Here is a 27,375-nt window from a genome sequence, read left to right on the forward strand (position 1 = left end):
CATGCAGTGGCTCAGGCCAGTAATCAGACAATAAAAAGTGGTGGCTTTGCCAATTGTTTTTTTACATATTGTGAAACTAGCACAGCTATCCCTGTGTAGAGTTCAGTAAACTGTTTTAATCTCAATGTTACAGTTTCTGCTTAATTCCTGGAATCACTACCAATACCAGTGATTTACTGTGAAAAATGCCACAAATCCCACTCTCCATTCCTCATGCAAAACCTTTATGGAAACTGACAGGATCTCCTGAATTCTCTTAAAATTATCTAAATATGTAGATTAAAATAGAGTCGCATTTATAGAAAGCAAAAGCACTGAGAGAACAACTACATCACTATGCTCACTATTAACCACTCAAGAAACATTGGAGAAGTGACTGCTTCCTCCATTTTCCCTTGTCCTTCTCCTCTCTCATTTCTTTGCAAGACATAAAGGAATTCCTTAAGGACAGATCTGATTTTGCTAAAGTAATGTCAGCTGCAAGCAAAAGGACTACCTCAGATTTGAACTAAAGGAATGTGTTTTAAGTACTAAATCCTGTGCCTGCCAACAAAGTAAACTTTATTAATGCAAAAGCTACGGTAAAAAAGATTAAAGATAAAAAAGATTATGTTGCAGTACCACAACCAAATACATGGCCTTAGCCCTCAGTCTAACAAAGCTTCCTTCTGTGGAGAACCTCCATTCAAACATTTCTGAACAACACCTTTGCATCCCCCTCTAGTCAGCGATAACCTAGTATCCATCTCTTAGCCACTCTGCAAAGACCTAACCTTTTGCAATGTAGGAGTTCTCCCATAAAGCAGGAATCCCTGGCTAGCGAGTCATGTGTTCATAAGGCCCATTCTTGCTCAGTATTGACCAAACGTGCTAAAGTAGCAACTTGCGATTGTTTAAACTAGAATGAAATAGCCTACTGCTGCTGCCACCAGAAGGGGAGCAGGGAAACAGCAGTGAGATTCTTTAAAGAACTGTCAGGTGCTCAGCCTCTCTGTACATCAAAGCGAAACTGTGCTCTGTGTCCCACTTCCCCATTTTCATCTCAGCTTCAAGGGTATTTCTTCCACCTTGAAGAAACAGAATCACTTATTCTCTTTCTAAAGAGCAGTGACGTCTTTTCTATGTTTTGGGAGGAAAAAGGTCTGCCACACGTCTGGTCCTACCTTCTTCTCTAAATGCATGCCCTTTTTCTGAGCTCTTTTGCCATAAACAAGGCCATCTACACCTGCAGAGATGTAGAATAAGAAGGAGGAAACATTCTTAACTGCAACCTGAAGCAAGAAAAAAAACGTAACCAGGATAATGATTAAATCACTGATTAATGGACCTAAGAGTTATGTTTATTGAACCACTGATTTTTAGCTAGAAAATCTATTTCTAAACAGCACTTGATTCCAATTAGTTAGGTCCACAAGATAATTAATGCTGCCTAAAAATAACCCAGTTTTTCCTGAGTTGGAGCCAAGTTCTTGGCTAATTTCTTGCACTTTTGCAGATTGTGAACCAGTGAGGGATGCAAATGACAGATGATAAACTACCTCTCTGACGTAGGAATATATGAAACACTGCACTTTTTACTTCAATGTAGGAGGCCTCCCCAAAATGACCTTAAAAGTAGTGAGAATAAATCAATCTCTAACATCACTGGAAGTGAAATTTAAGATGTTATAGACAACTTTGTGAAGCATCACATTCACAGACCTTGAACTTGTTACTTTTAAAATTTGCTTCAGCCTTGAGGCAAAAAACAAACAGCTGTAATCCATCACCTGCATCTTGAGGGATAGGTAGTAATAAGGAAGGGGGTAGGGGAGAACAAGAAGATAGGAAGGGGCTTCCCACACGTTCTCAGGGTGCAAGTTGCCTTCTTGCCTGTGACACAATGGAAAGTGCCCAGGCAGCTGCTGAAGAACTGCTGGTGGTGATGGTGAAGAGCTATCAGGAGAGTGAAAACAGCAGAATCCTCGAGGCTGGCAGAGCATGAGACATCCTTTGTCAACCAGAACTGAGGGCCATGCAAACCATGCTCTTGGGGCCACAATACAGCTCAGTACTGCTTCTAGGCCAAACTCTTCTGGCACCTAGGCTAGGACAGCCGTTATAGTGCATGAGTACCGAAAAGGAGCATCACTGCTAAGTAGTGGAAAAGGTAAGAATGAAAGTAAGCCTCAGCTACTGTTATATTAAAGAGATACTGGCAGAGGGTGCCTCAGTGTCTGAGCGTGGTATGCTCCTTCTTAGTCCAAATTTTTTTGTGATCACATTCTGTTCTCATGGGTTTGGACTGTGAGCACAAGGTGGGCTACTGGTCCGCCTAAAAAAGTCATACATGAATACAGCTTGGCTACTCCCATTGCTGAAATTGAGTCACTAACAAAGACCAAGTGTCTTTGCCTTTGTGTATTCCTGTGCCGTGACCTAACCACCACCGCTGTGCTGCCATCGGGACAGTTTTGTGAAGTGTTTTTGGCCAAGTGGGAAGAATACGGGTGCTCACAAAAGTACCGTGTTTTAAAAAATGGTGTTGTATTTTGTAAGGCATTGTACTTTGAATTTCCATTCAGAAATAAAAGAGAGAAAAATTTATATATGTGTTTTACTCCTCTACAATTCACATCACATAAAATTGAAGTGAAGGGATTTGCAAGTGACTGCATATTTTGATCCTCACTACGTTGAGCCAAAGGCTTAGACTCTGAAAAGAGGAAAATTGAATATTTGCATTTCAGGTGATATTCTTTGCCAAGTTGACAACAGAAACAGGGCTAGAGGATGACAGTATATTTAGGTATACAAAGTAATGCCTCTGTGAGATAGATAATAATGGAAGTCCAAAAGAAACACCAGCTTAACTACACATAGCTATTCTGGTGTATAACCATGAGGTTTGGTAAGCATTCCTTACGTTCTGTGTTGACACCAAGACTCCACAGAATAAGGCTACTCAGCCTCCCACTCTCCTTGTACTTAGAAAAACCTAGTCCTGTGAACTGAGTTACTTGAAAGAGTAACTTTTGCAGTACTTCATATTTCTGCAAGCAAACCCCTCTTCCATACGCTCGGTCTTGAGACCTGTGGCACCTCACAGAGGTAAAAAAGATGCAGAAGATTTAAACTAGTTAGCTGCTGCATTTAAAGGTACTAGAGCACCTCTGCACTGGCCTGGACTCCCCAGAGTAAACACACACACTGTTGCTGCTGTAAGATGCATGGGGTTTGTCTCCTAAAGTAATTGCAGCAGGCCTTAAAAGACTGCTGTTCCAGGCCTATGTAGGCTTCACAGGATGCTCTGAGGGCAGCAGATTGGCAAAGTGTGAAATGAGGGACAGGAAGAGAAAACACAGTAAGAGGCCAACGTTTTCCTCCAAAGCTCAGGTGTTTTTACACAGACATTAAACTCAGAATATAAATATAGGCCCTTAAATTAATGTGACTTAGAGTATTCTCAGCCTTTGTAGATGTATGTGTTTCTGCGCTCCACCAGCACACTGACATTCCCCCCCCGCCCCCGCACCCCCCTCCAGTTTTTAATACCACCTATGTGTATTTCCAGGTGAGAGTTTTCCTAGGGGAACACAGTCAGAATGTAGCAAGCACTTTTCCATCATAAAACCATAAAAACTGGAGCTGAAGGGAAGCCTGACAATAGCAATAGGAATGTTATAGTCTGGACTATTCTTTGAAGCCCTAACCAACAAACAGGCTGGAATTAATAGCAATAATCTGTGAAAAAAAAAACATGCAGCATTAGCAGTCATAACGTAGGAAAATTCTTGTACTTTATCTTCTGGCATTCTTGCTTGAGAAACAAACTACAAGGAGATGGAAACTTTGCATGGGTATTTACTATGGCATTTACAAGTGAACACCCTTTGTTTGAACTTTCTGGGCCAAAAATCTACTTATTTTTTAGCTATCCTCAGAATGTTTCTTTTGCTCTCATGGAAGAAAACCGAGCAGATTTGCCTCATGGCCAGGAGAAGGAGCCAGATCTTAGGTTGTTACAATAGTGTGCAGTTCTGCGTAAAATCAGTACAGCTGCACACACCTACACAGAAGGAGATTTTGCCATTCCTCTACACTTTACACTAATGAAAAACTGCAAGTTAGTGCTTAATCCTATTGCGTTTTGTTTCAAATCTGTCGGGTCCAAATTACAACTGAACGACGTGACTACAATTAGACTACATGACTCATTAAGTTATACACACTTCTGTAAAACTAATCTTTCTCAACTCCCCACCCCCCGCAAAGGTCCATTCATTCTTCCCATTCTTGTGGAGGAAAACACTTCATATTTAATAAATTTCAGACTAGGGAGAAAATATTCAACTCCTTAAACTACCTTCAGATGTCAGCCCTACTAAAACATCTGCCCTGGAAGTGTGAGTTGCTGGTCTGGCTTTGTTTTGCATGGTAACAAATTAAACCCTAGGGTTTTGGCCTGAAGAGGTTCCCATTTCTGAGCAGAGTCCTGATTTCTGTTTTCATCAAAACACCAATAAAACCAGGAGAAACCAATTTCCTGTTTGATGAAACTGATCTGTGTTGCTGTTTTTTCATTCTCAAGAGACCCAGTCACACTCCACCATGCAGTCAGCACTGTTTCTGGATGAGAAGGTTGGGCCATCTGCAGGAGATTATTTAGAGTGACAAAAGAAAACAAGGCTGCTTACAAGACAGCAGACCAAACTGCTCCCATCCATTCTGGCTGTTGAATACCTGGTAGATAGATTAAGCTTATCATAAAATGTCTGCAACCTATTTGCCCTAATTCTGCTCCAAGTTGAGTGGTCTTTTGCCTCTTTTCATCATGGTGTTTTTTTCCAGCATCCTCTACCTGCTGCCCACTGCCTTTGCTAGAGTGGTACCAGAGTCAGAAGTATTTCTGGACAGCTGTGGCTGAAGAAACAGAGAAATGTGCACAGCAGGAGGAAGCAAGGAGCATAGCTGCAGAGGACAGAGAGAGAGGGCTTCTCACCTGGAATTGATTGTGAAATGATCTGAGGAACCTGCCAGACAATTTTCCACTGAGAACACAGAGAAGTCAGCTGGACAGGACTGAAAAGGAGATGCAACAAAAAGGCCATCTCATCCCTTCTCACTACTATCTTTAGTCTCTTATGGTAGTAGTGGCCAAATGGACAGAAGGTAGTGGAAGGAACATCTATATTGCCTTTTGGGTAAATATCCCTTGAAAGACTTTGTTTAGGTCAAAATCTGCAAACAAATAAATGACTTACTTAACTGTGGGTTATGACCTGGCAAGCTTTGTGCACCTTTGCTTCTACATTTTATTATCCCTCATAGCAAACCCAGGGCAATTAACAGATGACCACCTCTGAACACTTGAAAAATGATGGAAACTGCATTTTATACAAAATACTTGATTCATATTGGAAGAGAAATAGACAATTTCATTTAAAATGTTGAAGGGAATAGTACTTATTCTTACAGAGAACACACTTTTCAATATTCACTGGCCTGGGTAGAGTGACTAACACCGTGTAAGTCAAGCCAAGGATTTAAAAATAAAATGAAAATATTCCTACACTCTGTGTTCAACCTAAAACAGATTCTGACAGCTAAGAGTCAAATTTGTTTGACCAAGTGACAAACACACCATGTACAATCCGTCAAACTCCAAATGCAGAGACGCAGTGACTGCCTAATTTTGTCACATTAAGAGCACTATGTTCCAGTCTGGTTAAATGAATCAGCTTTGACAAGACTTTGGAAGACTTTATTGATCCTAGGAATCCCGATACCTATTCACAACCTTACAGGAACTAAGGCTAAACCTTACAAGTTAATTGTAGCACAGATTACATCCTGGGAATGATTTAAGTACTTAAAGGTGATGTTTTGGAGCCTTAGGGAGCCACGAGGGACAAAATAGTTAATTAAAACAAGCTCTGAGTCTCCTAACCTCTCTCCTCATTTCAATAATTAACACTCTTTGCTGTATACTGCCATGTTATTTTATCCCTGCTGCACTCTTTCAAGAATTCTTATTTTTTCTTCTCTAAGACAAAAGCTACTTAAAGGCTCACAGAATGCCAAGATGTCTGCTTTTAATTTCTGAGACTGGCACAAGTTCAGGAGTAGTATGTGTGTGCACTTGTCTATGAAAACATCCTGGCTATGTGTTTCTGAAAAGGTACTGAAGACAAGATGACATCACGTAATCCATAGGGGTAACCAATGAATGTTGTAGTAAAAACCTTTTCATTAAGGGATTCAATGGACAGACAATTCCTCCATTAAGTGCCTGGTATGATACAAGTCCCAATCCTGAAAATGATCCTCAAATCTGCAAGACCAGTCAAAAAAATCTGTGACAACTGGCTGATGAATGTTTCAGTCAGTTAAGGAAGACATGTTCAGCACAAAGTTTGTAAACTACCCACTTCACCTGGGATTGCACAGCTGGAACAGGATGTTTTCAAACCATGTAAAATCTCAAGGAAGGCAAGACAGCCTGCTTTTAATCCTGTCTAGAGACTCAAGGCAAAGCCCGGGCTTAACAGTAAAGGTTTTACAGTCATTTAACTAAAGGCTAAACCTAGCTGGTGCTGTATTTACACTTGGAGCCTTCTTCACTGTGACAGCTGCCTACAATGATTACACTGTGGCCAAAGGATAGCCTGGGAGCTCCAGGGAGGCCCTGGAAGGCTGGAGACTACTTCTATGTCATGTCTATTTCTGTCCAGAGCATGGTTTCTGCTACTCTCAAGCCCTGCAGATGGTTGATTCTTCTCCTCTAATTGCACATATGAACTTTGGCCAGGGCCTGTATTTATTTTCATGACATTCTGAGGTGATCAGGACAAGTCACTTCCAAGATAAGGAAAAAAGGGTAACTTTCCCATCACTTTCCAAGTCTCCATCAAGTTTATTTCAGAAATAGCTCTGTACTTAATACAAAGAAAGAGTCTGTTGTGGCACAGGAACTTATTTTCTAAAGCCTCAGATGACATCTAGTTGGAAAGGATGAGATGTTTTTCAATACTGCACACATATGTAAAATTACACACCTCTGCTTTTCTGGTCTGCGCATGTCAAAATTGAATCTGGGTTTTCACCTTCACCCTAAAACTTCATTTTTAAAGAATTTCCTCAGAAATGATGCTGGTATACCCAGAAAACTTTTCTGTTGGTGGTTTTTGGTTAGTTTTAGGGTTTCTTTCTCTGCTACAGTTCAGTTTTAAAAGCAAAGGAAACAAGCTACATGGTGCAGAGTTAGAAAAATTCTACACCAAAGAAACATCATTTTCCATATTAGCCATCATGTTACTTAAAATTTTTACTTTTGCAACAGAAGATATATATAAGTTGATACATAAGGCCTGGAGAAGAGAGAGAAATGAGTCACTCAGTTCCAAGGACTTGATCCAAAACTCATTAACACTACTGGAAATGCTCTTATTCACTTCAACAGGCTTATCAAAACTAAGGATTTGGTTAAAAAACCACCAGTAGCTGCACATATCATTTGTTTAGGTGAAAAAAACTTGTACCAAATTAACCATGAAAAGCTCCTTTTCTACATTTTTCCAAGTGTTTTGGGTTTGTGTAGTGGGTTTTTTGGTAGCAGGGGAGGGGCTCCAGGGGTGGCTCCTGTGAGAAGCTGCTAGAAATTTCCCCAGCTCCAAGTTGGACCCACTGCCGGCCAAGGCCGAGCCCATTGGTGATGGTGGTAGCGCCTCTGGGAGAACGGATTTAAGAAGGGAAACCTGCAGTGGGGGAGGAGATTGGAATGTGAGAGAAAGACCTGCGCAGGCAGCAAGGTCAGTGAGGAAGGAGAGGAGGAGGCATGCCGGAGGAGGGGATGCCCCCGCAGCCCGTGGTGAGGCAGGAGGCTGTGTCCCCCCAGCCCACCTGCAGCCTGGGGAGGATCCCACGCTGGAGCTGGTGGATGTCTCCAAAGATGGCCGTGACTCCATGGGAAAGCCCGTGCTGAAGCAGTCTGCCTGAAGATTGCCCCGCGGAAAGGACCCATGCGGAGAAGTTTGTGAAGGATTGCAGTCTGTGGGAGGGACTCACGCTGGAGAAGTTTGTGGAGAACTGTCCCCCGTGGGAGGGACCCTACGGTGGAGCAGGGGTAGGGTGAGGAGCCCTCCCCCTGAGGAGGAAGGAGCGGCAGAGACAACCTGTGATGAACTGGCCCCAACCCCCATTCCCCATGCCCCTGCGCCGCCGGAGGGGAGGAGGTAGAGAAAATCGGGAGTGAAGCTGTGCCTGGGAAGGGGTTGGGGGAAGGTGTTTTAAGATTTGGTTTTACTTCTCAGTATCCTTGTTTTGATTTGACTGGTAGTAAATTAAATTGATTTTGGTTTTTCCCCAAGTTGAGTCTGTCTTTTGCCCATGACCATAAGTGGTGAGTGATCCCTCCCTGTCCTTGCCTTGACCCACGAGTATTTCTTTATATTTTCTCCTCATCCCACCAGGGCCAGGGCGAGGGGAGGAGTGAGCAAGCAGCTTTGTGGTGCTTTGTTACCGGCTGGGTTTAAACCATGACACCAAGCAAAACCATTGGTTAAATGTTAAAACTTTTACACTTTTATGATGATTTCGAAAGCTCACTGTCTGTCTCTACAATTTGTTAAAGAGTTTTTCTGATGGACTGAATCTGGATTAAAGTTCCACTTTGGAAATGATGAGGTACACATAATCTTAAACAAAATAACAATCTTCCACCAAAACAAAGGAAAACCCCCAAGCAAGTCTGCATGATCTTCCCCAACTGAGTTGTGAATACTTAGATCACAAAATAAAGAAAATAAAATCCCAACCTCATCAGGTTTTTTTCCTAGTCACATTTATAAAATGTAAAGTTAAAAAAAATTAAAAATGTTTTGCTACTGTTTCCCTTCAAAGGTTTCACATGGGGAAAGCAGATCATAGTGGTTTTACAGTACTGTAAGGAACACTTCAGTAAATGAGAAAACCTGTTAACACTTCATACATACTGTGCCTTAGGAACCTTTTTGGTATCACTCTGTCAGTAAAGCTTCAAGGAGTAAACTCATCAAAAGAAGCTTCTACTGCCAGAAATGCCCCATCTTCATAAAGCAGGTGGTACAGGTGGGAAACAAACTACTTAGGCGCCAGAAGCCACTAAAAATGCAAGCAAAACTACTGTAGTATCATGCAAGCTAACATTCATTTCTGTCAGTGATTCCTACCAAAACAAACCCCCACCTGACATGAAGGATTTACTAACATTATGCTTTTAAACTACCAAGCCAAAGGAATTTATCTCTATTGTGTGCTCCATTTTGAAAAATCTTTCAGCATCCAAATCCTTTTTTATACTCAGCCTTTGCTTTGCTTCCTATAGCAACAAGCAGGAGAACCTCTACCCGAATTTCCAAAAGCAAAGCAGGAAATACTGGTCTTCAGGGGACAAATTTTTGAGAAAGCAGATTTCACTGCAAAAAATCTGGAAGAGCATGCCCGCATGCTTCCAGATGTATTTATCTTCTACACAAAATATCTGTAAAAGCCATCTTCTACAGTCTTTATGCAAGCAATAATTATGAACGTTTTTGCTTTTTTTTTTTTAATGTCTTAACAAGATTTATTTAAAGATAATTAACCTACTAAACTTCCATTGCCTTGTCTATAGCACATGCTTCCTATATCCACCTTTCTCATCCACTTGTCTTCCAGTACCCTCAGTGGAAAACCAGATGGATTTACATTTCTCCTGTATGCACCCATCGTGATGTTATGATACCCTCACTAGAAAAACACACTCATTTACATTTCTTCTGTATTTAACCATCGCAATGTTATGCTCAAATTGTTACCCATAGTGAATCAAACAAGATTTATAAGAAAAAGAAAAAATACACAGAATGACAGTGAGGAACGTTGTTGCAAGTATTAATTAGGCATCAATTCAATGTTGCTTAGTCATGGGTATTTTGCATCCTTCCTCTTGGTTTACATTCCTGCTTTCTTGTTTTCTCTTCTCCTTAGATGACAGCCAGTCATTTTAACTCAGTAAATTCACAATAGAACCTGTGCATATTATCACAGACAAAAAGCCACCAAAGAGAGGCTGTAACAGAAGAAGGCTCTGCTCAGGAGAAGCATTTTTTAAAAATCACAACTCACAAATAAAAGAGTAAAGTATACAAAGGCATCTCATCCCCTAAAAGGGTTACACAAAGGGGTTCATGATTAGACACCTGTTAAGCAGAAAGGGAGAAACACTGACTGACAGGTGTTGTACTCAGAGCAAAGGCTCCACAGTCAAGCTTTTCTGTCTCTACAGTAGATGAGTCCAACTCCAAGTGTCTCCAAACTGCTCATGTTTTGTAAGCATTAATTAATGCTTCATTAAGTACTTCCTTGCCTAGCCGTAATCCAAGTTTTTCCAACTCGTTTAAAATTTTTATTTGCTTTCTTCTTTTGGTTATCAAGATCTGCACATTTATGTGGCATAAGGTAACACACTAGCAGCCATTTGACATTTTCCTCAAGGACATGCTCCTTTTTTTCAATTTGCCAGTTTTCAATGGCTGCAGGTCTCAGGAGGAGCCTTCTTTTAGTGAGAGCTAAGCTAGAACTGAAAAGTATTTTCCTGATTTAGAAATAAGAAACAAAGGAGAGAAGAAGAACCTAATGAAACTTCTCTTCAGTTTTAAGATGCAGTTTCAATAGATCAAAGTATGAAGTGGCACTGCCTTGTGAGACAGCAAGAAACTAAGTTCTAAGAGCTTGAAAATCCGCAGTTCTGTGAACTAATTCAAACCTTGAGATTCAACAGGCAAATTTAGCCTGAGATTTCACTATGGCTGAAGACATTTGGTACACTCTCTTTTTCACACTCCCTTTCTTGTTCTCTTTTCTCTCCTTATCTGTCAATTACTAGTGGAATCTCAGAGTGCTGCTGGTGGTTTTCCTCCAGATCCATGACAGGCACCCGCTGAAGGGTATAGCATATGTTATAATACATGTTGTTAACTCTGGATGCTTTGGGGCTTGGAGGGATCTTGTAAACTTAATGAAAATTTCCATGTACAGTATGACAAGTTCAGGATGGTTGGCAAAACTTCATTAAGCCTGTAACTCCTCCGGAGTAGTTAAAGAAACACCTCCACAAAAGGAATATTGAGAAAGGGTAACCCAGCTTCCAGGGGGTGGAAGCTCCTATCAAACGGAAGGGAGGAAGGACATAGCATGGCAGAAGAGAGGTTTAGCTTTCTTTGACTAGGCCATTGGAATCACCACTGGAATTAAAGTTCTTCCTGTCTAAGAAAATAACTGCTAGCAATGTATTAAACACAAAATATATTTTTTTTTTCCTAACTAGAAAGCTATCCTATTCACGAACATCAGGTTTTGGTTTGCATTCTCAACAGGAACAAACCTGAAAATCTCACAGAAAAAAATGCTCAGATGAAAATTCGGTCCAAAATCCAAGAAACCACAAAATGCAAATCTCCTCTGCCTTGCTGGACCTATATTTCTTCAAAGTTTAAAGTCTTTTCAGTGAAGGTGTTCTGAATTAAAATTTGTAAAAAAAAAGTGTTTTCACATGATTTCAGGTTTCATTGGAAAGGCTCTTTACAGATCCATGTGCTGTTTTGTAGACAAAACTGTTGCAGATGATAACTGATAATGCTGCATACTCCTAAATCAAAGCCTAGGCAACCTATTGAGTACTTACACATATGGTGAAATTCTACACTTCAATAATTATACCCAAGTAGTGGACCAAAAACAAACGAAAGAAGGAATAACTAGCATAGACCACAATTATTTCATTTACTAGTTCTGCCCTGCCATCTTCTTGGATACCTTGTGCTGCAAAAAATGGGGTCCATATGTTAAATAAAAGAAACTACTGGTTGTAGACAACAGTTTCCTGACCTCCCCAATAACTGTGGTTCTGCTTAGGAGGTAACTTATGAGATGAACATGATGGCTATCATCCTTTAGTTGCATCATCATGAATCCAAAAGGTCATCCAACCCAAAAGCCCACTTAAAAAAGAACTTTCTCTGGAGAGTCTTGCTGAAAAACAAGTGTGCAAAGGCTGTGTTAAAGACATATTCCCTAACTTCCTAAGACAGAGAAGAAGATACAAATGGAGACCTGGATATTTGTTTTACTTTTCCACAGAACAAGCAGTTGACTTGAACAGCCCACCTTTTTATTCGTGGAATGGGACACACAGATAGTGGAAATCACAGATTTATTTTTGCTGACCTCTGCAATTTTTTTGGTTGAAACTCAGCATTTGTAATCAAGGAAAGGAAGGAGATAAACTGAAGCGTTATTGAAGAGGGGGTGTTTCTGTACTTTACAATACCTGGGACTGGTTATGATACTGCCTCTGTTTTTCCTCTTTCTCCCTTCCTTTGTCACAACTGTCACAGATGTCTCTGGCTGCATGACGCTCTTACTGTAGGCCAAGAAGCTTTTGTTTGGTTTGCTTTTTAAAGTAGAGAACAGTCAGTCTGGTCTTCTTTCTGTGGCACATCATCAACAATATTACAAAGAACACGAGGGGGACACTGAAGCCAATTCCTGCTTTTCAGCACAAAGCACATGGCTCATGTTTTATTTTATGGAAGCTTTCTACAGAGTGTTTTCAGGTAATTAGGAAAGTAAAGAACTGTTATCATTTTTACCTAGTTATTCTGATGCCTCACATTTGAAAACATAAACAACAGTAAGGCAGTATAATGCATAAGCACAAAAGCATACAGAAAATAACCACAGAAAATAACTAAAATACCAAAAAGAACAGATACCTCTCAGAAGAACAATCTCCCATCTTAATGAAAACTCTTTAAAAAAAGCCTTACTGTGCTAAGTGCACATAGGCTAGTAGAGTATCTGCAAGTTTAACCAATCAAAAGCTAAAAGTAGTCCAATTAACATGTAAGTCCTGTCACTGTAAACTTGCCAAAAGTCCTCCTGCACATTATACAAGGAAGAAAAGTTAAGATGCATTCTTAAGATTCCTTATGCTTTACAAATCCACAACTATGCTCAGCTGGGAAATGTTAAAAAAAAGTTGAAATCCTTTTCAGAATAAAAGATTTAAAAATATGCTGTTTCTCCTTTAAAGAACACACATTGCCTTTTGTTTCTGTCTGTCTTAAAGAAGAATACAGTAGTTCAGCAGAGCAGACGTACTTTAAAGAACAGGACTGAGTTATTCAGGTCAAATTCTCCCTAAAATATATGTATGCATCTTCAATTATCTGAAAATTTTATTTTTTCTGAAATAAATTAGAATTACAACTGAAAATAAGCAAAATAGAACAGTGTATCTTTGCTTAGAGTTAACTGAGCACACAGGGAAGCTGCACCCACTTACATAAAATAGGACTCTGATCCAATGTGCCAGTGCTAATATCGACTCTAACTACATTCCTCTACTCATGTTGCACTCAAACCCCAATGAATCCCTACTTACGTACTTCTCTTAATACAGAACAAAGGAAAGATGCTCCAGAGGCACAAAGTAAACTACAAAGTGATAACTGGCAGGGAGTATAATACAACAGATTAACTTCCCAACACAAACACTGGGGTATATCTCAGTCCTTTCTTGTACTGGTGAGACACAACACCTTTCCCCCATCATGTGCTTATGTATAGTCTGCATCCCTCAGTATATCCTTATAATCCTTCTCATGCAGGTGTATAGCCATCACAGACTCCGTTAAAACTTCCCCTGAAGTAGTTCTTTAGCTTCTAGTCACAAACCTGCCTGTGTCTATTCTCTGAACAGAGCTAACAACTCTTACAAGTTATATCAAGAAACTCTCTACATGTAACGAAAATCACATTTAAAAAAGCAGGGTGGCTCTCAAACAGCTATACAACCATGATCCATGTATCGACTGCACTTAGTTCACATCTCATGAGGAAACATCTCATGAGAACTGTGATAAGCAGGATATAAGGGAGAATATGAGAAGACAAACAAGATCAATATAAATATTGTACTTTTCTCCTAGCTGAGAAATATTTAAGTACTCCTTTTGTCCAGCTCACAAACCAAATATAACAGAGTTCAGATATGCTCTGACCATTTTGAAACCTTTGTCCTAGAAAAATCAATGGAGTTGGATAAAACCTGCATACCTTCTCTGACAATAAAGAACTAAAGAACTGTAAATAGTCGTTATTTCAGCTGCAGACTTTGAATGCATACTAGTAAAAGAACTTGTCCAAAAAGCAGTAACAACAATAAGCTTAGCAAAATGTGATGACAAGTTTCTGTTTAGTGACCTAAAGCCTTCTTCTTCATCAACATGAGGGAATTAAAGAATACTTAATTGACTGTAAGTTTTACCAAGGATTTATCCTGCAAAGATCCACATATACAGCCCCTCTCCAAACAGGAAAGTTTATAAAAGTTCATAAAGTGATCAGCAAAATTCATGAAGGAAAAATTTACTAAGAGCACTTGAGTGCAAAAGACATTACCTCAGATTTGGTAAGGTCTAGTCACAAATTGTTGGTGAGCTGTGTTTTAGGGAAGTTTTACTGTGTCAGAACATTTGCCCTATTCTTACCTCTTCCTGTGTATCTCTTTGGGCTATTGCTGGAGACAAGGTATGAGGTGAATTTGACTGCTAGAGCTATTGCATGTCTTCAGCCAGAAAGTTTTCCAACAGCCTCAGATGCATTCTGATCCAGGTACACAGTCATAATCCCAAACAGAGCTTTTTGCTCTCAGCTAGGTTAGCCACGTATTCAGGACATACAGAGAAACCCAAACACTGAGACATGAGACTCACCTGTGCATTCATGTTGTAGTCCTTTCCCATAGTATCCTTTTTCACAGATGCACTCAAACTGGCCAGTGTGAGTGCCGCATTTACAGCTTGCCATGATGTCGCAGCAGTTTTCATTTGCCTCACAGAGATATGAACAATGTGATATATCTTCTTGGATATAGCTGCCAGAGGGCAGGTCTGAAATAGTATCAATTTATTAACAAAAAATCCAAACAAAAGTCCCCCCACAGCCTGACATTATGTCATTAATGAAATGTTGCTTAAAACCCCTAGGTTCCAGTTCTAAGCAGTAGTGATGGCGGCATGAAGCAGAGCCTTGCTACACTCAAATTGTAAAAAAAATTGGTGTTCTTATTCTGGAAAAAGCCTCACTGAAATCCATGGTGCAAGATTCTCAAGTTTTCCCACTCAGCTTCACCTGCACCTAACACTGTCAGAGTGCAGTCTCACTCCCAACAGAAGCTGCTGAGACAGGTTTTCCTGACTTTGGTGGATGCTGTCTTTGGCATCAGGAGAGCATATGGACATGGCATGTATTACCAGCTGTCATACTAAAAAAAGATATCTTTCCTTCAGCACATTCACACAGACCAATTAAACCTTATCTGGAACAAACAGAATGGCAGTAAAGCACACTACTTATGTAAAAGTAGCATGCTTTTCAAAATTAAATGTAGCAAATGTTAATGGCTGGTCTGATGCATGTTCTAAGCCTCACTCAAGCAGCACTGGATTACAAACTAAGATCTAGTCATGTGTTCTCACTTGCTAGTCTAAACTTACTCTATTTTTCAGGAAGAACTTTTTTTTTAATATGATGGATTAAAAAAGGATGAAAACACAGTCCAAACTCTCTTTCCACCCCTTGCTCTTTCTAGTTTTACTGAATGTATAAGGTCATAAACATAAACCGAATTTACTCTTATACACAGAGATCTAAATCAGTTCTGCACAGGCTAGCTTTAGTTGCTGTGTAAAACATCAACAGGTATGAAGGCTAGCCTTAAGGTGTGTACTAGGTGCCTCTTTTGGACAACCATTTATCTGACTACAAAGTTCATCTATTCAAGCAAAAGTTACACTGGCCCAAGACCAAAGTCTGTTCTTGGGGGACAAAATGGTGAGTTGAATGGAGGTAAGTATGTACATAGCAAGGAGGAGAATTTGGCTCACATTTTGTTGATGAGTTAGTCAAACAAACAGTTTATCCTTTTACCTGAGGAATGAATACCTCTGCTAGAATGTAAGAAGAAAAATAAAAAATAAAAAAAAAGGAATCAACACTACATGAGACATAATTACAAGACAGTACTAGAGATCTTTCTATTCAGACTTCTCTGCTCTCTGTAGACTTCTGAGGTTAGTACATTAATACCTTCATGAAGAGCCCTGCGTGCCAGAGCTTCAAACTCAGTAAAACTGTGAAGAAGGTAACAGTGATCTTCTTTTGGATGGGATGCCATGTCATTCAGTTCTCTGATATTCCCCTGCCATATCCCGAAGGTGAAGATCTCCACTCCAAATTCACGTAAGGATGCTGCAATGGGTCTTGGGTCTCCCCCATTGGAATATCCATCAGTAATGAGAAATATCACCTTTGTGGCATTTCCACGGGCATGCTGTAATATTTGCTGGAAGAGAAAATGAAATTGCACACCTCAGCAAAGGGTTAGCAGCGATTGACCTGTACAGTACTTCCTCCATGATGTGGCTCCTTTTATTTGAATTACACAGCTAGATCAAGTCCTTGCAAGACCACTCACTATAATGAAGATCAACCATCTGCAAGTAGACCCTGTGGTTAGACAAGGCCAAACACTGAGTCACACTTCAGATGGTCACAGTCTGCACAACCCCAGAAATCACGGCATGATCTGAAATGAGACACATTTCACACTGACTGATAAAAGTCACCCATGCGTCAGACAGCAATGATCCTGACCAGTGCTTGAGCAACTTCATTCAGACTTCAGTTTGAATAGATAATACACACATTAAAAATCTAGTGCAATACAAACATTAAAAAATCTAGTGCAAGACCCATGGGACCAAAGTTCAGATGCTGCCAACTGTCTCAGTGTCATGGGAGTGACGTGGATGTGTATCAGCTACCAGTTTGGTCCATATTGCTTTTCCATTCAGCACATGAATGCCTTTCGGTTCCAAACTTGCTTGACCATTCAGGGAGGTGAAAACTCACCAAACCCCACCAGAAAAATGTGCTACAAATGTGCCACAAATGGTGGCACACCTACTCTTATTATCATGGCTTTGAGTATGTAATTTACGGACAAAGCCTCTACAATTTGTAATGGGTAACTAAGAACAAAAAGTATTTTACTAGGGATTACTTTGCTCAAAAAAATCCACAGATCTATTGGAGAAATTGTAGGGACTGACAGATAAACAAAAGGTGAAGAATCAGTCAAAACCACAGATATAAATGTTGAAAACAGCTCTCAATAAGGCATCTATGAGCAGTTAAAGCTTCCACTGTCATTATCTAGCCACAGGCCTGGCAATTATTTATTTCCACATGTTCCTTCCCACTTTCCCTCTACCATTTCCTCATCTAAAAGGGGAAATCTACTGAACTTCTGGAAAACAAAACAGTGCCTGTGTCGTTCTCTTCCCATATAAGGCAGATGGAGAAGAGCTGTCTACCCAGTAAACCCACAAGAAATGTAACAGTGTATGCATAGACAGAGAACATGCTACAGAGCGAGTACATACATGTGCATGGGTATGAAGGGAAAGGTAGTGAGATGGGAGAGATTCTGTCAGGAACAGTAGTCTTAAAAAAAAGGCATCTCAGATACTTGATGTGCAATGCAAAACACAGCTACGCCCAATGAGGTTTCATAAGCCTCTCTCTATGAAGGGAGGTTGAACAGGTTTTAGAAACAGATGAGAACGTGCGATTAGTTAGAAAAAAGTTCCTACTCATTGCCATAGTAAATTATAAGTAAAAAGCAAAGAATTTGGGTGTATCTCCTATTAAACAAGCTTCAAAAGAGTGACCATGCACGGGGTGACTTGCTTCCCTAAATGTACCCTCAGCATGCCTCCTACAGTCAGCTATTGAATCTCCACTACCAGCACATCTGCACTAGAAAACTGGATCCTGGAAAAATAACCAGTCCTCAAAACTGTAATTTTTCACATGGAAAACAAATACTGAAGCATGCCAACAATCATTACAGTTTCCTATGGCATCAGACATTCAAGGATTGAATGTCAAGTCAGAGACAACAGTTATGAAGTTTAACCAGCTAACCAGCTGAAGAAAGAGAAACAAGTGACTAAAAGACACGCAGTTTTCTTTATTGCTAGCAAACTGCTTGGTCCTAAGAGATCAAAATCCTTCTATCTGTATCTCCCACCATGGAGACTGCTTTTCTGTTGGTGATACACTTTTGTTTTTCTTGCAAGTCTGAGGCAACAAATACATTCTAACATTTTAATGTCATCTTATGTTTTGATCCACTAAATTAGAAGGCCCATGTCTGATTTACTGCTAGTCTTCTCCAAACAACATTTGGATTGTTGTTTTTTTTAACCCCTGCATAGCTTTCCCCATTTGTTCCTGTTGAATTGTGCTTTCCTCCCTTACAAGTTTGCCAAGATCACTTTAGCTTGTTTGTCATTGCCTCAAAAACTGCCTGTAGTCCCTTCCACCCTGCTGCTATCTACAGATCTAAGAATCATTCCTTCTTATACTTCACACAAAACATCTGTAACAATACTCAGTAGTGCCTGAGTGAGGACATGCCCCACAGATTCCTGCACATTTCATTATTCCAGTTGGACAGTGTACTAGTGCTACTTACTCTCCGAGTGTGTTTGTTCTTGAATGACAGGCAGAGCACCTGCAAAAATGCAATGTTAATGTGCTATGGACTAGAAACCAACCTATGAAGTTACCACTCTCATAACTGGCCACAGTCTGTCAGAGTGTGAGTAAACATGGGACCACCACCAATCTCCTCTTGGTGGCCAGGTGCTCTCTGTGGCCCTAAAGCAGGGGACTGTGAGGGACTGTGAACTTAAGTAGAAGGAATTAGATGCAGACTTTCAACTTGGTAGCATGCAAATTACTACCATGTTTATTTCAATAATAGATTGTACCATACTACAATCAATACAACAGACCACATTTGACAGATCTTCGAATGATGCTCCAAAAATCAAGTCATTGTATGATGAGTAGTAAATATATTTAAGCCATCCTTAACAAACACAAATTCCAAAAATGGAGGCAAACTATGGAGTTGAGTAGTTTCATTACAAAATTTTGAAGTAAGACTTATAAAATAAAATTGTCTGGCTTTCAGCTCAATCAAAAGCTTAGAAGTTAGGTCAGTCCAAAGAACCTGCAAAGATTTTATAACCTTTCTCCCTAAGCCAGGCCACATTTCAGGACAATTTGATTTTGATTTGGCAATGCATTGATTTCAGGTAGATACTAACTGAAAACAAGCATACACACACCATAAATCAAAGCACAGACCATTGGCACTGTGGTCTGAAAGACTGCCAAGCAATGTGTTGCAGTTGGGCTTGATTTTATTACTACTTGAATGCATAACCCAAAAGGAGTGAAACCAAATTCTCTTACAGACACAAATACCCTTCACAAACCAAACCTATTGTTCTTCATGTTGATTAAGTCATAAGTGGAAAACCAGAATGAAATGAAAAACCAGAATGAATGGAAAACTAGAATTAAAAGAATCAGGAAGATAAAGACAAGGCAAAACACAATATGAAGACAAATAGTAGGAAAAAAGTACCTCATTCATTCAAAATGCGTTCTGAAATGGATGCTCTAAGACAAGTGGCACTGCAGGCAGAGAGGGTAGTGCTATTTTGATTAACATACATAATTAACATATCTAGCATTAACTGGGCTATTTTAAAATAGAATGTAAGCAGCTTAAGCTTCCATCCAACTTCTTAAGTATTCAGGCTGAAATTTTCCACTCAGGATGTTTTTCTCAAGCTGTTTCAGTGGAAATGGCTTTTATTTTGAAGAACAAGATGAGGAAAAACATATGTTCCATCCATACTTATTTGGTTTTTTTGCAACTGTAGCATTTCTGAGCTTTGCAGAAGGAACTTTCAATCTGCAAATCACTTTTATAATAAAGGTGGAAAAATATGTCCCAAATATATGCAAGTTGTGGAACTTGTGTAACTGAGGAAGAAACCACAACTTGCACAGGGTTAGGAGACATGATGGAGATTGCCAGTGCAATTCTCTGAAGATCCCACCTGCACGCAGCTTGTTCTAGCAGAATATGATTTCAACTTGCAATTATGTTGTAACATGTACAGGAGGGGGAACAAAGCTTCATTTTGGCAGGACACGGCCTTGCAATTTCAGTGTTATCCTTTCAGCACTGTTTCCCTCTGTGCATAGCACAAAGCTCCACAAACTCTGCAGATTAAGGTAGTGGACAGCATTACACATAATAGGTAGCAATCAAACTTTCATATTTTCCCTAAATACAGGGACATGTCTGCATGGCCAATGAACAAACTAGCTTAGGAGGCAGCAGACTAGCTAGGACAATGTGGATCTCAGAAACAACTATTTAATTTTGATTAGTAAATTAGAAGGGATTTCTGCTTTACAAAATTACACTGCCACAAATGCCCTCTGAAACTACTGTGCAGAGTACACAAACCCTCTATGTCTTTCTGTGTGATCAAGAAAGGTTCCCTGGCTGTAGGCCCTGTGAACAACAGCCTACCAAGCCCTCTTAAAAAATGTGGGTCATCGGTTAGAGTGAGTGGGAAGCATAAGGAAAAGAGCATGTTTGAGGGGCAAATATCACTTAGCTACATGACCCTGACATAAGGCAAGAAGCCAACAACTTTTCAGTCCTCTGCATCTGAAAGGGCAACCTCCTCTTTGGGGCAGCACTTACGTCACATGCAGACACAAGTTGAACCAACAGGTAAGAGAACATGAAACTGTTTTCCTGCTACCTGACAGACTCCAATATTCAGGCACCAGTGGATCAAGTAGAGAAACAGACAGATGAACAGACAGGATTGCTACATACTGCCCCTAGAAATCAAACGAAAACAAAGCCACTGAACAGCTTGGCCTGCACATCATGCAGCTGTTAACTCTAGATACAGAATCCCTGCTGTATAACAGCAGAGGAAAAGAACAAGAGAAAGAAAGAAACATTCAACATTTCGGGGGGGGGGGGGGGGGAAGGAACATAAGTCTATTTTTAAATCATCTGTATATGTCTGGTGGTCCAGTTAGTGTTTTGTTTCTTTCTGTGAAAGCACAGTCACATAAGGCACAGGCCACCATCCAGAGCTGCTGGCAATCCAAGTAACAATCTGCATTGCTCTGCCTCTTCTCTCCAATATTTGTATGGCATTTCACATAATTTTTGTTTCCTTTAACCCTGACTCACATCCCTCTATTCCGAGACACCTCTCTCCTTCCCCCTCCAGAAAGTTGTTTTAAAAGCCATTTTTTTCCCCAACAGAAATGTCATATATTTAAAAATGTCCGTTCATGTAACCCCTAAACTTGTTAGCACACACAGAGGTGGTTCCATGTATTTAACCAGTCCCAAACAGCTTCATGGACTGTATCTACATAAAGATGACTTTTTTTCATGACACAGCTCTGCAGTCCTTTCATAAATTGCCAGGTTCTTCAATAAATAAAGCTTAAAAGCCCACTAAACAGGACTCGGAAGTTAAAAGGAACCTGAGAACCTGTTTCTTTGATATGAATATCCACATCTGCTTCTGATTTTACCATCAAATGAAATGGAGCACCAGCCATAACTCAAAATAAGGTGCTGAATGACCTGTTGAGAACACAGCCCATTTGGTCACTACTATAAATTAATAATAAGGGGTAAGTACAAACAAAACAAAACAATTAAAGCTCTTATTGATTGCAAAGAAATGCATGGGGCCACTAGGAACACCTCGTCTTTGACTGTTTTAGTACCTATTTTCTTGTCTACACTTCTTTAGCAGGAATGATAGATCAGTCAGTTTCAGTAAGCCTTCCAGATTTTAAATAAAACATTCTTTTCACATTAGCAAAAAGTTATTACCATCTGTATTGTATTCAGTCTCTGTTCAGTGTGTACAAATATCTGGCAGACTCACCATTTTCTTTGTGCCAATAACAGTCCTTAGAATTAAAAAATGAAGTCTTGTGCAACAAAAAAAGCTGTCGTACAAAATCCTCCTCTAGAAATTGATTACTGTAAGGCAAAATGAAGTCCTATCAGTACAGCCACAAAACCAGCTGAACCTCTAACTTCTGTGTTTTTAATGCTAATATAGAGTTTGTAATACAAAAACAGGGGATGAGTAGCATCCAAGACCAAAGACTTCTTCACCCATTTGACAGCCACAGCAATGACATCATCAAAAGTTCTTTGTTACTGCCTCAATTACATGTTCTGCATCTAATCCGTAAACATTTGACCTTGGGCCTCTGTGCTTACTCAGTGTTTTGCTTTTAAAGAAGATTTTGACCATACAGAATTGGCTATTAATATATCTGTCTAAGGGGAAACAAACTGAAATGGTTTAATCTGTCTCACTTTACAAACTAAGCCTTAGATAACATCAGACATGTCCAGGATCCTTGCCAGGAGATGCTTGCCTTAAAACGTTTAAGTTGGAACCTAGCTTTCAAAATAACATTATCCAAGCATTCATCACAAAAATTACACTGCTCCTTGTATACCTTGTAGGGAATACACTACCTAAGGGCTACAAAGGTAATGTTATTTGTTACAGGTCGGGAAGAACCATCATTGCACCTCAGAAGCAAAACCAGAAAGCCCACCATTAAAGAGACATTCAGCTCTGCTATACCAGTAGACCACTTACACCAAGTTTGCTTTAACCCTAGGATTTACATAAAACCTGAACACCATAGGATGAGTTCTGAATAGAACAAGACAATTCTTTTCCCCAGAGGATCACTTATTCACTGTAAAAGAAATAATTCCCTTTTTAATGTAACTATAAATGATAAAACATAATCAGTATCAAACTTATATTAAAATGAATAAATTACACTTTATTACAAAAAACCACTGCATAGATTTGACCTATATATTCAGCAGAATAGTAAACCAGTATGTCTTAATTTCTCACAGGTGGCTTCAGAAGCCGATCTGCACGTCCTTCACAAAGGGAAATGGCAGTGCTAAATCCTTTTGTGAAGCTCACCCTTTGTTTCAAGGTTCCTTTGCTTTCATCCTTCCTGCAGGTAAAAAGCCCAAACCTGGCAGCAAATTTTATGTAAATAAATATTCCAGAAAGAAAAAAAAATCAGTACTGGGATTAGCCATAGCTTTTGGTGGAGCTGAGGAATCTTATCACTGAATCCTGAGCAATCCTAAGGAAGCTGGTCATCTCACAAGAGTAATGCAAAGCTAGGGGGTGACAAATACTGTTCCCCTTAATCATGAGACAAATGTTGTTATTCATCTACGTAAAAGAGCTGGCTATACCTCCTCTGCCCCCTCTGTAAAACAGCAAAGGTCTGATTTCACCACCTTTTCTTTTCATCAGTGAACACTGCTACTTTCACTGCTCCACTCATATAAATTTTATCCCTTCTTTAGGTTTCATTGTCCCTTTGAGGAGATGAACTAAAAGATATTCCACAGTTAGAGGTTTTGGTTTCCAGTTGCTACCTTTCACCACTTTCTTCTCCACTGCTACACAAACTCTAGAGAATGAGCTGTTACTTATATAGAAGAAATTAACTAACACAAAAGCTTCCCATGAAGTTAGCAGGAACTGCACTCATTCAGGGAAAAAACATATCTACAGGATTAATCTGGATATTTAAACAGTGCTACAATAGGCTGTTGAAAATAACAACCAGAAAAAAAAAAAATTTAAAAAGAGGAAAAAAAAAAAGGTTATTTAAAATACAGTGATTTCGTGCTGGCCTAGTATTGTATTTCAATGATTTTCCCCTCAATTAAATAATGTACTAGGTCTACAAATTATTTTCTATCGATTAATTTATGCAATGAGTGTGTCATCAAAATCATGTCCTTAATCTATGCATGTATCTTTTCATCTTTCCTATCCTTCTCATCTCCTCTGTCTTCAGCCTTCATCTTTTCCTTCCACAGTGTCATGCTTTCTGCATGTAGTCATCTTCCACCTGTCATTTATCCTTTTCCAACTTATATGTGTGTTTTGCATAACTGAGAATGAACTTTCCAATCTCTTTTCAATAACAAACTGCAAGAATTTTTTTTTTTTTTTTTTTTTTTGCTTGGTCACAACACTTACCTTCCAAGCATCTCTAAGTAACTTGCAGGTATGACCTGAGTACATCTCACAACTAAGTCAGACATCCTCACTCAATGGATCAAAGCACACAGGTAAGAAAGCCAGGCATGCTCACAGCCAGGAAACACAGGGACATGTCATCTGAGGAAAGACTGACAAATCTAATATTGTTCAGCCTAGAGAAAAGAAGGCTTGAGGTCCTCTTATCCATGTATAAAAACAATTAATGAGGCAGGGAGTAAAGAAGATGGATCTAGACTCTTCCAATTGATAGCATGAGGCAAGAGGCACAAACTGAAATAGTTGATATTCCACTTAAAGAGAGGAAACATTTTTTTTACTAAAAGGGTCATCAACCATTGAAAGAGGTTTCCCAGAGAGGTTGTGGGATCGCCATCCCTGGAGATATTCAAGACCCAACTGGACACAGTCCTAAGCAACCTGATCTCATGGACCCCACTTTGAGCAGTGGGGTTGGACTAGATGGTCTCCAGAGGTCCCTTCCATCCACAACAATTCAGTGATTCTGTGGTTTTGTGACAGAGGAGGAACGTATTTGACTTCCAGTTCTTAGCATTTATTATTAACCTGACCTTCTTCCCTCTTTCTACAGCGTGGATTCTGCCTGCAATGCCTGTGTTACATTTTCAACTCTAAGTATCATTGCGGTTAAGAAGTGCCCTTTCATGCATTTTGTACAGTTTGAAAAACGAGTAAACCGTTCTTACCTCAGAGAGCAAAGCTATGCACTCCAAGTCCAAGATGATCATCTTCACATTACATAAAGACTGTTTCTTTCCCCCACCATCCAAAAAAACCCCAACCCAAAACCACCACTGCCTTTGCAATGACAGGAGCTACTACACAGAATTTTGACCTATGTGCTTCTTTCACACAAGTGTGCTAGGACTGCTGGATCTGGTGACTTGAAATTGGGTGGCTTGCAGTTTTGAGCTCTGAATTAGAAGGAACAGAATTCACCTAGTTTCCAGGAAACAACTAACATACATATCCTTCATCTTCTATCATTCTGAGGTCTTCTAAACGGGACATTAAAAGACAAGGCACGTTATGTACATAGCCATTTCCTCAGCTCTTGATGCTGTACAACCCTTTAACAGCAAGTTTATCAGGACTGTGAAAAGGAGAGGCCTTTTATGCCGCTATGCTGTGTGCTATATTCAAAATATCACCTTGCTAACAGATCTCATTTTGATTTGAAAAATGAAAAATCCTAGTTTGCTTTGTGTGTGAGCAATTTCCATCATTAATATAACTAAGATGTTACCTGATTTCTCTAGTACTGCTCTGGTCTTTTGCTAATAATAAAAAAGGGACTCAAAAACATACGTAATTAATCTTCAGGTATTTTCAGACCAAGCATTCACACCACCATGGACTAGTGCATCTCCAAATATATGGTTCTTTTGTGCTTGTTTTAAACATTCATTACTTTAAAAAAGCAGGAAAAAAGCTGAACAGAATAATTAATTCCAAAAGGACAAACACTATTCATGACCTGGACGATCTACTGCCAGCTGTCACTGCTCAATTAACTTCTGAATATCTTTGTTTGCTCCAGGACTGCTAGAATTGAGCAACATGAACACACAGTTATCACTGATAAGAGCCCTCCTGGCCCAACTGGTTGTGGGGGAGCATTTGGGAGAGAAAGAGGACAGACAATTGGACTCCCTGCTTCACTGTTTATAACGCATATGCTCTGCAGAGCACCACAGCTCTAAATGCTAAAGCTTTTTACAGGGTCCCTGTCAGATTCAAGGAGGTTCTTCATCTTCCTTGTTGAGGTTACCACAGACACCCTGAACTAGAGGGAACATCATCATTTTAACAGTAGGTTTTGTTTTTAATTGTGTTAACATCATAGAGAATTAAACAGCTCAAAGATTTGAACAGGGTTGTGATTACCCGAAGAGCCTAGCTGTTGCTAAAGGCAATAGTGCTTGTAATTTCTGCACAAAGGACATTCAGAAGATTCTGAGCACCACAAACATTCCATCTTGCCTTCAAAATGTAATTTTCAAATTCTAGTAACAAGTGGAACTGGAGGACAAAGACTAAAACTGTGTCACAGAACACGCAAAATACATTACATACAGAATATAAATACTGAGGTTTGTGTCAGGAAATACTGTGAAATATGATGTATTTTGCTGGAAAGACCCCTTGTAGGAAATGAATTAAAAATAAAACAACTTCTTTTGTCACGACTTTTTCAAAATTTTAATGCCTGGAATTTATTTCCTACTCTCAGAACAAATCACTCAGTAGCTTTTCTGGTTTGTCTTTGTATCTCTGGAACAAAGCACATGTTAAGACTGATTTCTCTGTGAAGGTGCTAACTCTAAAGGATGGGGAATCCGAGGGTACTTACCATCAGACTCCTCCAAGCAAAGGTTCTGAGAAAAGAAGACAAAACCCAGTTTTCTCAGGAAAAGTAATCTCTATTCCTGAAACATTTATGAAAACATCATCCAGATACCGTCATGATGAAAGGTTTCTTTCACTGTGCTGTTAGTTCTACTATTGTATCAGTGAGATTTGTGTTAATTCCTGCAGCAGAGTCTCGTGTTTCTCACCTTTCCTCTGCTTCAGTATTTTACACTGGGAAATGGCTAAGGGCTTTGTGGTACTATGCTGTAAATAAAGACTGTGCCTTCTAAGGGAGGCCTGTCTTGGTAGACATGCAACACAGCATATGCTGGCACATCTCCCTCTCTTTGTGTCCCCAAACCTCCTTGCCTCCTTACTTCGCTCACACACGACTGGTTGACAGAACACAGGTCGCTCTACACTGTGCAGTGCAGATCCTTCCAGGCAGGAATATCTACCTCAGCTCTCAGAGCTAGAAGTTATGAAAAATGTCAAATGTGCTCTGATCATATGACCTTGTAAGGTTTAGGATTAGACCAGCTTCCTGTAGCCCAGGGAAATGGGCTGAGACAGGTGCATGATGGCAAAACAAGGAACAACTACCCAGTAATACGAGTTTCCTTGCTTGTAGTGCCCAGCTCAGCAATGAGAGACACAGAACACCCTCTTTGTGCCAAAAGGAGCATGTTCTCCTATGGTTGCCTCCTTTTTTTCCAGAAAGTTATAGTTCTTTGCCCTTGCCTTTTTATGCTTAGCACTTAATGACATCTCAAAAACATCAGCAAGGCTAGAATGCATTACACTGGTGGAATGGATCAAAATTCAAGGGTCTTTCATACAACTGAAAAGCAGACTTCAGATGACTAATTTCCAAAGCTTCAGTAAA

At 39.8% G+C, this 27,375-nt stretch overlaps 1 protein-coding gene across 1 annotated transcript in view; it reads right to left on the reverse strand.

Annotated features, from left to right (window-relative positions):
• SVEP1 (sushi, von Willebrand factor type A, EGF and pentraxin domain containing 1) overlaps nt 1-27,375 on the reverse strand; it is a 126,766-nt gene that overhangs the window by 91,400 nt on the left and 7,991 nt on the right. Inside the window, exons 2-3 of the mRNA XM_049794922.1 lie at nt 16,153-16,408; nt 14,778-14,954 (exon numbers count right to left, since the gene is read on the reverse strand). Of these exons, the coding sequence (XP_049650879.1) occupies nt 14,778-14,954; nt 16,153-16,408 (433 nt within the window). The remainder of the gene's footprint in view (nt 1-14,777; nt 14,955-16,152; nt 16,409-27,375) is intronic.

This window comes from Accipiter gentilis, chromosome Z (genome assembly GCF_929443795.1).
Source record: "Accipiter gentilis chromosome Z, bAccGen1.1, whole genome shotgun sequence".
Taxonomy (NCBI): domain Eukaryota; kingdom Metazoa; phylum Chordata; class Aves; order Accipitriformes; family Accipitridae; genus Astur; species Astur gentilis.